Source organism: Cnephaeus nilssonii, assembly GCF_951640355.1.
Source record: "Cnephaeus nilssonii genome assembly, chromosome: 17".
Lineage (NCBI taxonomy): Eukaryota > Metazoa > Chordata > Mammalia > Chiroptera > Vespertilionidae > Cnephaeus > Cnephaeus nilssonii.
The window spans coordinates 15,967,323-15,979,885 of record NC_137088.1 but is presented as its reverse complement, the minus strand read 5'-3'; the positions used below and the strand labels follow the sequence as shown (position 1 = coordinate 15,979,885).

At 35.3% G+C, this 12,563-nt stretch overlaps 1 protein-coding gene across 2 annotated transcripts in view; it reads left to right on the top strand.

Moving 5' to 3' along the window:
- CMC1 (C-X9-C motif containing 1) overlaps positions 1-12,395 on the top strand; it is a 58,788-nt gene extending 46,393 nt beyond the window's left edge. The window contains exons 3-5 of one of the 2 annotated variants that reach the window (XM_079794915.1): positions 6,415-6,505; positions 8,777-8,893; positions 11,461-12,395. In XM_079794915.1, coding sequence (XP_079651041.1) covers positions 6,415-6,505; positions 8,777-8,893; positions 11,461-11,554 — 302 coding nt within the window. In that variant the 3' untranslated portion in view covers positions 11,555-12,395. Of the gene's footprint in view, positions 1-6,414; positions 6,506-8,776; positions 9,027-11,460 lie in introns of those variants that run through there. The other variant, XM_079794916.1, reaches the window with a different exon arrangement.
- The last annotated feature ends 168 nt before the right edge of the window (positions 12,396-12,563 follow it).

Here is a 12,563-nt window from a genome sequence, read left to right as displayed (position 1 = left end):
GATAACAGTGTATGCCATTGGAGAGATTAACAACACCATATTCATAAATATACTAGTGGCCTGGTGCACGAATTCGTGCACATTGAAAGGAAATTAATTAGAAAAAAATCTTAATATCGCTATTCGCCCTTTCTCTATAATAAAAGTGTCAACCAAATTCACTATTGACAATGACAGATGGAAACACGTATGCAGTTGGCGCGAGCGAGAGCTTTATATGTACTACGTGTGCGCGACTCAACGTTTATTTTTAAATTGCCAGTGCGTGTCATATGTACTGGTCAGTCAGTCGGTTGGACATACATATGTATGGCTGGTCACTTAGCCTTTTACATACACTGAGTGGCCAGATTATTATGACCACCCCATCAGTACTTCTTTGGTCCACCTTTTGCCTTCAGTACTGTGGCGATTCTTCTTGGCATTGACTCCACGAGATATTGAAAGGTGATGCAAGGAATCTGACACCATGCCTGATGAATAGCACTGTCCAGTTCTGTGCGATTTGATGGTTGTGGAACAGCTGCCTGATGGCTCTTTTAACTTCGTCCCACAAATGCTCAATTGGATTGAGATCTGGTGATTGTGGGGGCCACCTAAGCAAGGTAAAGTCTCCCTCATGTTCTTGAAACCACTCCTGCACAATATGAGCACCATGGCATGGCGCATTGTCTTGTTGGAAGAAGCCATCTCCATTGTGATGCGTCATCAACATGATAGAATGAACTTGATCAGCAACGATACTTAGGTATGTTGTGCTATTCAGACTTTGTTCCACAGGAATTGAAGGGCCCAAATCATTCTAGGAAAATATGCCCCAAACCATAACACTGCCCTCATCAGCTTGAAGGGTTGTACTCATGCATGTGGGGTGCATGCTTTCATGCTATTTCCGTGAAATTCTCACTCTGCCATCTGCATGATGCAACTGGAAATGTGATTCATTGGACCACATGACTTTTTTCCAGTGCTCAACTTGTCCAATCCTTGTGTTCCTGTGCGAATTGGAGACGTTTTATCTTGGTAACTGCAGACAGCAAAGGTGTTCAAACAGGCCTTCGGCTTCCATATCCCATACGATGCAGTGTACGGCTAATTTGCCTACAAATGTCAGGTGGTCATAATAATCTGGCCACTCAGTGTATATAGAAGGGTGAGTCAAATCAACATAAGCCTAGTAGGAAGTCAGAATTATAAATTAATTATTTAGCTATTTGTTGAATACCAGCTAAGCAGGTCAAGTTTATGAAATGATTATTTATACTTAGTTTTCATTTTCATTAGGTATTTTTATAGGCTTAAAAAGGATCAATGGACATTGACTGTTGCTCTGGGAAGTCTGAGACCAGCCTGATTTTCATTCCTGTCCCACCTTGCAACCATTCTGCCATATGTGATTTCATTTTTCTGCTTGGGTATTAGAAAAAGTCTTTCTTTATCCTTGAGTTTGGTAACTTACTAAGATATATTTTGGGTGTTGCTTTTCCTGCATCAGTTATTTTTGGAACATACTGTGTCTATGGAATTTTATTGTGTTATAATGTTTGCTGGCAAATATTCACTGATACACTTTTCAACAAAATCTAGCTTGTACTAATTAGCTTCTCATTCAGTCTGGAATTATTTGTAATACTTGGCTTTGTCTGGAGTCAAATTGCATTGAATTTTTTTCAAAAGGCAAATGACTGCAATCATTGACTCAAAGCTTGCAAAGAGATCTACAGTTTCATTATTAAACTACTGGCCCAGTGCACTAATTTGTGCACATTGAAAGGAAATTAATTAGAAGAAATATTCTAATGTCACTATTTGCCCTTTCTCTATAATAGAAGTGTCAACCAAATTCATGATCGACAATGACAGATCAAAACACATGTGCGATTGGCGCCAGCGAGAGCTTTATATGTATCGCGCCTGCATGAGTCAACTTAACCTTTAATATATATAGAATAAATTTGCTTAATTAGACCTGCTTTCTGATTTAGCTAAACTTTTTCCAGCCCAGTGAAGCACCCCAACTTTTCTTTCAGATAATTGTCAGCAACACAGCAGTGAATATCAGTACGAAGCAGATTATTATTGTAGATCACGCAGGGAGAATGAAGGGTAAAATATTTAACTGCAGCAGTGTTTGACTATATTCTGCACAGTGAGAAAACATGAAGTCATTTTCAAGGTCCACCATTTCTTCTTTTCAGTCGGGTCAAGTTTCTAAGCTTTCTAAATCTCCGTTTTCCGGCTAATGAAAAGAAAATAGGATTCCACCAAGTCTCCTATCTACATACTCCAGGACTTCTGTGAGGATCAAATGAGATGAGGCACAGGAAAACGCTTCACAGACATTTGGTTAAAGTGTAAAATGTTTCCACCTGGCTATAAAGCAAGTCATGTTCCTGGGCTGAAGAAATTGCAAGGAGGCTAGTCGCTAGGGAGAGGAAGCTGGGCGCTGCTACGTGACGTCATTACCCAGACGGACACTTAGCATATTATCCTTTTATATATAGAGACTGTATAAATGGAAGTACAGTAGAGTCAGAACTGTTTACAAAATCTTTCACAAGAACTTCATGACATTGTTCATGCTGTCAGTTATACAGAGTAATGTGCTTGGTGGCCTTGGCGCCTTGGAAGACAAACTACTGTCTTCATGGTCTCTTTCTGCCTTGGCTCAGGCCTTCATTACTGCACTCGGGGTTGGTGTGCTCAGAACCAAGGGTGACCTCCTGTTGTCTGCAGGCACTTTTTACTTCACAGCTTCCAGAAGGGAGGATGATTACTGAGATCAGCACAGCACTTAGGCATGGTCTACAGGGACCTGGCATTAGACTGCTCACAACAGAAGTCTTTACTTAAAAGATAGCTTTTCCTGCGAAAAATTAGTTTTAGACTTAAATTCATATTACAGATTTAACACTCCAGACACCTTTGTCTGAAAGAAAATCTTATAAAGTTGCCACCTACATAATCCCTCCCCAAATTGTATCATTTTCAGCTCCACATTTTTAAAACCTCTTCTGATTTAATAACTGGTCAAAAGATCTTACCATGTTTAAAGCATATCTGTTTTTGTTCTTATCCATTTCTGTAAAAGCAAATGGTTTTATGCTTAAGATTTCCAGTTGTAAAGTTAACAATACATTATGAACGTAAGGCGATTTTAAAATCTGTCTTACTACATGTAATTAATAAGCAAGACCTCCATAAATCTTTTTCATTTAGATAAAATTGAAGTTCTAGATTTTAAGGTGAAACTATTAAGATGATGGTATAGTTACAGAAATATTACACATAGCTTGTATGTTAAAATTCTAAATTATATATTTTTTTATAATACAGCTGGAAAAATAGGTACTTTATAACTATTTTACTCATTAATGAAATAAAAGTACTAATGAAATAGAAAGTTACAAGTAATGCTGTGTCTAAAGGGGTTCTGTAAAAATTTATAAGCTTAGGATTTCTAAAAAATTGTAGGTTAGTGGAGATATAAATGGAGTGGTTTCTAGTCATAGACGAGACATTGGGGATTATTTCTTTTACTTTGGTATGTTTTCAAAGTGTCATCTCTCATTGAATGCTTTAGCTGTAACTGGATGACTCAATTATTTTGCAAATAATGTTTGGGGTTTATTGAAATATTAAAATATAATAAAAGTTCCATAAAGTAAATGAGTTAAAAACAATTCTAAATGACTTATTTCTCTTATTGCTTTTATACAGAGGTTCCCCCAAAGGTTTTTTCCTACAGAAACTGGAAATTATATAGGCTATTTGTACATAATTACGGTGTGATTATTTTGCCCATTACCTTAGACTAAAGTTAGGAGAAGACTTTCTTTCTGTTTTTCATAGATATACTTGACCTAAATTTTATTATACCTAAAACATATTTTTACCAAATAGTTTCTTATATGGTATTGTGTTTTGTTTTGTTTTCAGAGAAATGAGGGTTTACAAAAGAAAGATACTCTCTCATGTTCTTGATTTTTTTAAGGAAGAAAGTCTTGAATTCTATATTTAACTACTTTTCTTTAAAGTTTAGAATAACTTTTAATAATCTCTCTACCCTCACTATTTATTGATATTAATTTGCATTACCTTAAGGTTTACTTAAGTGAATGAAATTTTATTTTTACTAGTATAGTGTTTAATGGTAATTAAATTATATAGAGGTGTTAGAGCTCTTTAACATTTAACATAATATTGAAAGAAGCAATTTTAATTGGATTTGTTTCAGAATACCATTTTAGAAATCAGTTGGCAGTATTAGCAACATCATTATTATATGAATGTATGCTAATGTGGTATGAAAGAAAGACCCTCATTAAAATCTTGTTGTTAAACAAGTGACAAAAACCCTACAAACAGCTTGAGGCTTTAGGCCAGTCACAGTTATTCCTGAAGAGATTTGGACAAGTGTGAAAATACATAGAAATGTGCCTTTTTTGTGATCAGAACACATAAATGCTATCTCGCATTAATTCCCTACTAAGGGCATTTCTATTTATATTAGGGAAAGAAGTCTTAAAATAATGAATGCCTAAGCATTCTGTTGTGAATTTCTCAGTGTAAAAATATTGTGTTTGTTAAATTCAGAAAGTGGACTTTTGATAATAGCCGTTGTGTTTGTGTTTTCCAGAAAAGGACTAGGATTGGTCAACTATAAAATTTCATTAGGCAGAGTCTTTCTTATAGACATCAACTGAGTGAACTGGTCCGGAGTATGTCTCTGAGGTTCCAGGAAGGGAGGTGGTGCAGGGAGATGAGCCCATGGTTCATCACCACTGTCATCATGGCAGTTCCCTTCAAGAAGCCCTTGGCAAGATTTAGTCACTTCTGGGTTAACTTGATGCACATATTCCCTTTGAGTATTGCTCATGTCTTAATTTTTATTTGGGATAATTCTTGCTTCTAGGAAGGTAGATTTTATTATACTATAGGTAGAAAAATTAACTTGTGTAGGCATGCTAATGACATTCCAGAGTGAAAGTTTCTGATAGCCATGGTTTCTACTGATAATGAGCTGATTACAAGTTTGCTTTGCATTTTTGAGTTGTAGGAAGTCCTTAGTCAAAGCACACAAAAAATGATCCCTCGGTCTGATTTGGCCTGGTATCTAGCTCATTTGCACAGAGAGGATGGAGAACATTTCGTAGTTGGAATAAAAAAGGTAGCTGAGTAGGTTCAGGAATCAGAGAGCAGTTGTTGGGACTGCTGAGACTAGTGAACAAGGAACTAAAAGAAGCTAATCCTGTATTTGAAGTGGAGTATTACATGTCACCAATAATTTAATGTGATTAGACGCACTAAATTTTTGCATTAAAGTCATTACCTGCATCTATTGCCTTTGTTCCTATTCTACCACATATCCTTCAAAGGATTCTGTGATGCTGCAGGTACATACTGATATCTCTGTTGTAAGGCTCTTGTCCCAGCAAAGTCCCTCTAATGAGTTTTTATGCATTTAACAAATCTCAATCATTTCCAGTTTGCTTGTGGTTTAAAAAATATTTTTGTGACATATTATGTGTTTTCATGGAGTCTCCTGAAATTACCTGCTTGCTTTAAAATAATTATAAATTATATTCCTTAGTAACTAAATGGGTAATACACAGCTCAAGAAAAGAAGGAAATCTTGATAACTGTGTATTATGAGTTATAAAAGATAGTCAGAAAAAGTTAATTTTTACCTAGTTAATTCTTTGGGAGGATGATATAATTTAAGGTTTCTCTCCCTCTCTCCCCTTTGCTCTCTAAAAATCAATAAACCACATCCTTGGGTGAGGATTAAAAAAACAAGAAAGGGCGTGCCTTTATGCCATCAAGAGAAGACATGCAGAGGCTGGACACCAGATGCCCATGTCTAGAAACAGCTCCTCTTTTATTTATTTAACATTTATTTTTAAATATATTTTTATTGATTTCAGAGAGGAAAGGAAAGGGAGAGAGAGATATAGAAACATCAATAATGAGCGAGAATCGTTGATCAGCTGCCTCCTGCACCTCCCACACTGAGGATCTAGCCCTGACTGGGAATTGAACCATGACCATTCATAGGTTGAAGCTCAACCACTGAGCCATGACGGCTGGGTGGAAATAGCTCCTCTTTTGTTCTTCTTACTCATTTCTTCTAGAAAAAGCTTTTTCTCTGTTAGAAATCATATTTCTCTACATCCCATCTGTCTCCTCACTCTATCTTAGAGGTTGTCCTCTCTCCCTCCTTTCAAATCTCTTTATTTCCACAAAGTAAGTGACACTTATTTCATTCTGCCTTTCATTCTTGTACATGTCTTTGGCAGAGCATGTGCTGTGTGCCAAACACAGACTAGGTAATAGATGTTAAATTATATCTGTCAGAAATTGTGTGGATATAATTACAAATTATTTTTTTTCTTTTCAAATGTTTTATTTCAGATTTTACCAAATGTTGCAAGGAATCTGGAATCCTTATGGTAGTAAAATGCCGGAAAGAAAATTCTGCATTAAAAGAATGTCTAACCACTTAGTAAGTAGTTATCTCAGTGTTTGTGCCTCTGTGTGTATGTGTATGGAGTATATGTAGTAGGTAAGAGTATATTATTTAACTCATTCAATGTAATATATTCTGTACCCCCCCCCAGTCCATCATATTTTTAGCTAAGTCTAAAATTTCAATTTGTTAAACATTATTCTGAAAATAAAGCAACATATTTATAAAGTGTCTAAGTTATGTGGGTCAGCATTGTATCTGATTAAATATATAAGGTCAGTAAACAAAAGCATGTTTTTCTTTTTTTTTATTGTTTTAAGTATTATATATCTCCTTTTTCCCCCAATTAACCCCCTCCCCCCTGCCACTCCCACCCCCGAGGGCAAGCCCCCACTGTCCCAGTGTCTCTGTCCATTGGTCATGCTAATATGCATGCATACAAGTCCTTTGGTTGATCTCTAGCCCCCCCCTCCCCTGCCTTCTCCCCAAGGTTGGACGGTCTGCTCAGTGCCGCCTTGTCTCTGGGTCCATTTTTATTCATCCATTTATGTTGATCATTCTATCCCACATATGAGTGAGATCATGTGATACATATCTTTCTCAGACTGGCTTATTTCGCTTAGCATAATGCTCTCCAGTTTCATCCATGCTGTGGCAAATGGTAAAAGTTCCTTCTTTTTTATAGCAGCGTAGTATTCCATTGTGAAAAGCATGTTTTTCATGTGATTTAACCAATTTCTTTTCACGAAGAGGTTGATCTATAGAATATATTATAGATGGGTTTATAGTTAAGAAATAGTATTTTTCATCTTTGAGTAAGAAAGTGCTCTGCCTTAGTTACTATTGACATTCCCTACAATGGATGTAACCACTCTGCTCTCTCATCTTTTCGTAGTGACATCTTGAAGCATTGTTTGTGCTCTTGTTTCTGCCTGTCTCATCTTCATGAATTCAATAAACTGTCATCCGACTTCTGTCCTCACTCTATTGAAGCTGCTCTTCCTAAAGGTTCTAGTGGGTTCATGGTAGCCAAATTGAATCTGTTTTCAGTCCTTTCTTTTACTTGACCTCTTTGGAAATATCATAAAATGCCCTTCTATCTGGCTTCCTGTTTCCTAACGTCTCTAGCTATTTCTTTGCCTCCCCCCCCCCCCCTTAACCTATTCCTTAAATTTGCTTCCCTATTTCTCTCCTCATTCTTAAATCTGAGAAAGCTGTTTGCACTCATAGATTCAGTTACTTCCTATTGACTGTGACATTTCTATGCTTCTTTCTTCAGGCACAAAACTGAACTCAGCTGCTGTTACTCTGCATTATGTGTCTTTGTGAATTATACTAGTACAGTTGTCTAGTATCTTTCTTGTCTCCCAACTCTAATCGGTTATTTCCTGTGGATTCATTTCCCAAATCTCCCCCAGATCCATTTCATCCTTTTCATCACTGCTGCTTCTCCTTTGGCCTAGGCCCTCATCATTTCTTGTCTGGGTCATTATAATAGTTTATTGGATATCCTGCTTCTAACTTTGCTGCCCCCTTTTAGCCTATGTGCTGCATGCTGTCAGATTCATCTAAGACACAAAGCTGACCTTACAGTTGCTCTCCTAATAGTGTCCCATCGTCTTCAGGATAGATTTTTAACTTCTTACTATGGCATAAGTGGACCATCATGATTTGGTTCTTGCCCTTTCTAGCTACATCTCCGGCCCTTTCTCCTATGTGCATAATCTGCCATAGTGGTTCCAAGTTACCTACAGTTCTTTATGCATCCTAGTTTTTCCTCATCTCTGTGCCTTTGCACATGTGCCTTCTATAGGGATTTCTGGTGGTCGTTCAAACTGCAGCTCAAGCATTTCCCTTTGACATCTCCCCCTCCCCCATTTCTTCCCCATCTTTCCATGGTGCACTGGGCCATACCTCTCCCACAGCACTTTGTGTACTTAATTATAATTCACTCTTTACCTATCTGTTCTGTAACACCATGGGCTCCTTGAGGTTAAGCAGTGTGCTTCTCATTATATCCTGGGATAGTGTCGTTACCATTAGGTCTTTTTATTTTTCTGGTCTTTAATTAGTTTGGTGGAGTAATGTTTACAGTGAATTTATGACCATTACTAAAAATCTTCTTTTGAAAATTTTTTTTAAATTTCAGTTGCAATTGACATTCAATATTATTTTAGTTTCAGCTGTTAAAATCTACTTCTAATGTTCATGCCTGATGAACTGGATATCTGAATGTTATTAAAGGAAGCCTATACTAAATACTTGCAGAGTGATTCACTTTAAAAGATAATCATTTCTTTCTTATAGCTATACTGATCCTGCCTTTTATGAAGAATGTAAAATGGAATACCTGAAGGAAAGGGAAGAATTCAGAAAAACTGGAATTCCTACCAAGAAAAGGCTACAGAAGCTTCCAACAAGCATGTAGGCAAATACTCAAATGATACTAACTCTATTCATGGAAATCACAATTACCTAAAATAATGGACTCAAGGAAGTGTGTCTGCTTATCCTAAATTATGGAAATATTAATTTTATCTGAAATAAAGTTTTTTTTTTAAATATAAAGTTAGGTTTATTAAATGAGATTGAATTAAATAGTGAAATGGGATATAGTTTGCCTGGTCATTATGGATTTTTCAAAAAAATTTTCTACAACTGTAGTTCTAATTTTTAGGGTTCCATATAGATCTTTTCTTACTCTCTATCAGTGTAGAGTGAAGGCCAATCATGGGGCCTGACATAACTAAAGGAAAACAGGAATGGACAACCGTCAAAGGTGTTAGTAACTAGGAAGTACAGCAGAGTGATTATGAAACAGGATCCTTCCTTGTTCTCCACTTATTAGCTATACAACTGGAAATAAGTCTCATATAGTTACTGTGAGGATTGTGTAGTGTAAGTAAGTACATAGAGCCTTGGACATGGTAAATGCTCTTTAATGGCTAGTTATTGTTATGATTACTAAAGGCTTATTTGGAAATATAGATGGTAGATAAGTATGTAAAAATTAATTTTTAACATCTTTGATGGAAATTTTTCTAAATGTATCACTGTACTCCTTGACCTGTTAATTTGGCTACTGAAAATACTTTAATCTTTTTAAAAAGGTCTTTATAAACCTAAATGACCATTTTATAACATAGTAATGGTTTCAGGTGTTAATGTAAAATTTTTCTGTCCCAATGCAATAATATGGTCTCAGGTTGAGCTTTTATATTAAAAGTTGCCCTTCCCCCCTACCCCCATGAACTATTAACTTTACTACAGCCATTGCAACCACTTTCCAGGTAAGTACATTTTATATATATTTACAGTTCTCATTAAAATCCCAAATAGAAATGACTACCTACAAGGACAAGATTTAACTTTGTCCCCAACCCCACTGAAATAGATCTGACATTTTTAAAGAACTTAAAGCAAATAGCAAAGAGGACTCTAAAGAACCAATAGTTCAAGTTCCACACTTTTCTTGAGTCACTCAAAGAACTATTTTACTCTTATTTGAAACCACATTTTCCCAGGCCACAGATCAAAAGGAGGGAGATTACTAGAGCAGAAAAAAGCAAAACAAATATAGAAACCTAGAAGTCGCATAGCATAGGGTTGGCCTTTTGTATTGGTGCATTTCCTAAAGCACAGGACTAGTTTTTGTTTTTAATTAGAAAAAGAAAAGGCAGAACATTTACTTTAAAAAGCTAGTGAAATATAGAATTTGTGGCTATTTTATAATTTTGATTAGAATCAGAGGGGCCAACTTCAATTTTATATGGAAAATACACTTATAGGTGCTACTTTCCCCCTACGTGCTAGATATAGAAATTCATCCTTCTTTATTATGTCAAAAACTAAACTATTCATCATAGCTTTTAGATTATCCATGCTTATGCACACTCAAGTCTACATCTACAACTAGACATCTGCCTCAGTTCTTGTCTTGCTTGCTCATTCGTGCCTCTTGGTGTTATTTTGTTGTGACAATCCAGATTTTCCGCCCTGTAAGATCTACCTTCCCCAAGTAGGCTGTCTGGATATGATCATTCCTTTGTTTTCACATGATTCAGTCCTTCAGTTCTTTCTAAGGTCTGAATTTCCCCCTATTTTGGTTTTCTAATGTTTCACATAGGTGTCCCTGCTCTGCATATGAATTAGGTTCCATTTTGACAGAACCTCAGTTTTCTTTTAGAGAAGTTGTAAATTTTGTTTTAGCTAATAGGGGATCAAGAGGAAGGGATGAGTGGCTATTGTTAGCTGTGTTCTCTTCATTGGTATGTATATACAGAATTGGGATATTGTTATAAAAATCTGAAGATTAAGAAATTTTCAGGGGGAGAAGCCCTTTGGAGCAAGTTTATAAGCTAAGATGGGCCATTCTCTCATTTCTTTTTGAATCTTACCTAAAACAGAGATGATAAAGTATACATTTAAAAATTTAAGTATACATTAAAAAAACTTAAGGCTGGGTACAGATAATTTTTGGTTAATCTTTCTTAAGTAATCTTATACAACATTTATTTAGCACTTTAAACTGCCAAGAACATCAACCACTGACTTTCTGTTTTGATAGCTACCCTTTTGTTTAGATGGAAACGCATTTTCTCCACTCAAAAGAAGTTAGTTTAACAAGACAAATGTCTGTTATATGAATTAAAATTAACAATAAACATTTAGTACCAGACCTTGGAATATATAACTGACAAATTTCACCTCCACTTCAAATAAAAATAATTTCTTTGCATTGTTCAAAACATTAATCAAGCCATTATCTCATACGACTTATTTTCTTTACATAGTAAAATTTTGAATCTTGGTTTTAAAAAAGGCAAACCAGTCAGCTACATTAGAGATTAGATGTAATATACAGCCTATGCAGCAACATGAGAAATAGTTTCTGCTGCTTTCATATTACATAGGTAGTTGCTTCCTTCAGCTAAAGCCTGGAGTCTTGTATTTGTTTTATGCATATTGTGTTTTGTTCTGTTACTTGGCAGGAGATTCTACTCCCTTGAGTCAGCTGTGTTCATTGGTCAGAATAAATTCCAGCATCTGACACCAATTCCATTAATCACAGACAAGCCTGAATAAGTGAGTAAGATAATAGAAAGACAAAAATATATGGTGAACAGTGAACATTGTTTATGTATGTATGCTATTCAGATAATATAGACGAGATCTGAGATATTCTTTTGAGTTTAAGATGGATGTTTGAAACTGTCTATTAAAAAGGCTAAAGGTTTCCCACATGAAACACTTTATCTCAGGCAAAGGATGTATGAAATCAAGTAATACATTTTATTACTAATATTCTTAATACTGCAGCCCTGAAAGAATTTAAATAAGTTTCCATGTGAAGCAATCCTTGTTATTTCCTTGTTTATAAATGATAGGCCACTTAGAATAATAAAGTTTGAGGACCTTTTATAATTATACCGTATCGATATGGCACAGAATTTGGTTTCTATAATTAAAATCTTTAAATCAATTAATTAGAAATCACTCAATAAGTAACACATTACATTTCAAACCAAAATCTAATAATTTATAATCTGCTCTACATAACAAGTGAGTGTACTGTAGACCCTTTGAAGAAAATTAATTTATACAGTTATACCTTTAGATTTTCATTATGGACCCTGAAGGGACAGATTAGACTGAAACCTTTCTGATGCTCTACTTCTAACTGGTTGATGTATAGGATTATAATAGTTATTCACACACCACATAAGCTTTCAACTATTTCATCACTTTTCAATTAGGACTTGAGATGTACTGGAATAAAGTTGGCTTCTATGGTCAGGTTACTTCAAATCTTAAAATTCAAATTGCAATTCTAAACTTTATCAAAAACATTGTGATTAAAATTATCTTAAACTTTGAAACACAATAGCATATAGAGATGGAAAAACCTACATACTATTATTTCACTATTTATATTTTTCATATATTTATCAACAGGAAACAACTATTCACATTGCTATTTGCTCCTTTATGTAACTTAAAGCAACTTATATTAATGGCCTCCTCTATTTTTAATGAACAGCTATTTAGACATTTCACATGCTTTGTAAAACCATATCTAAAAACTTTCAATTCC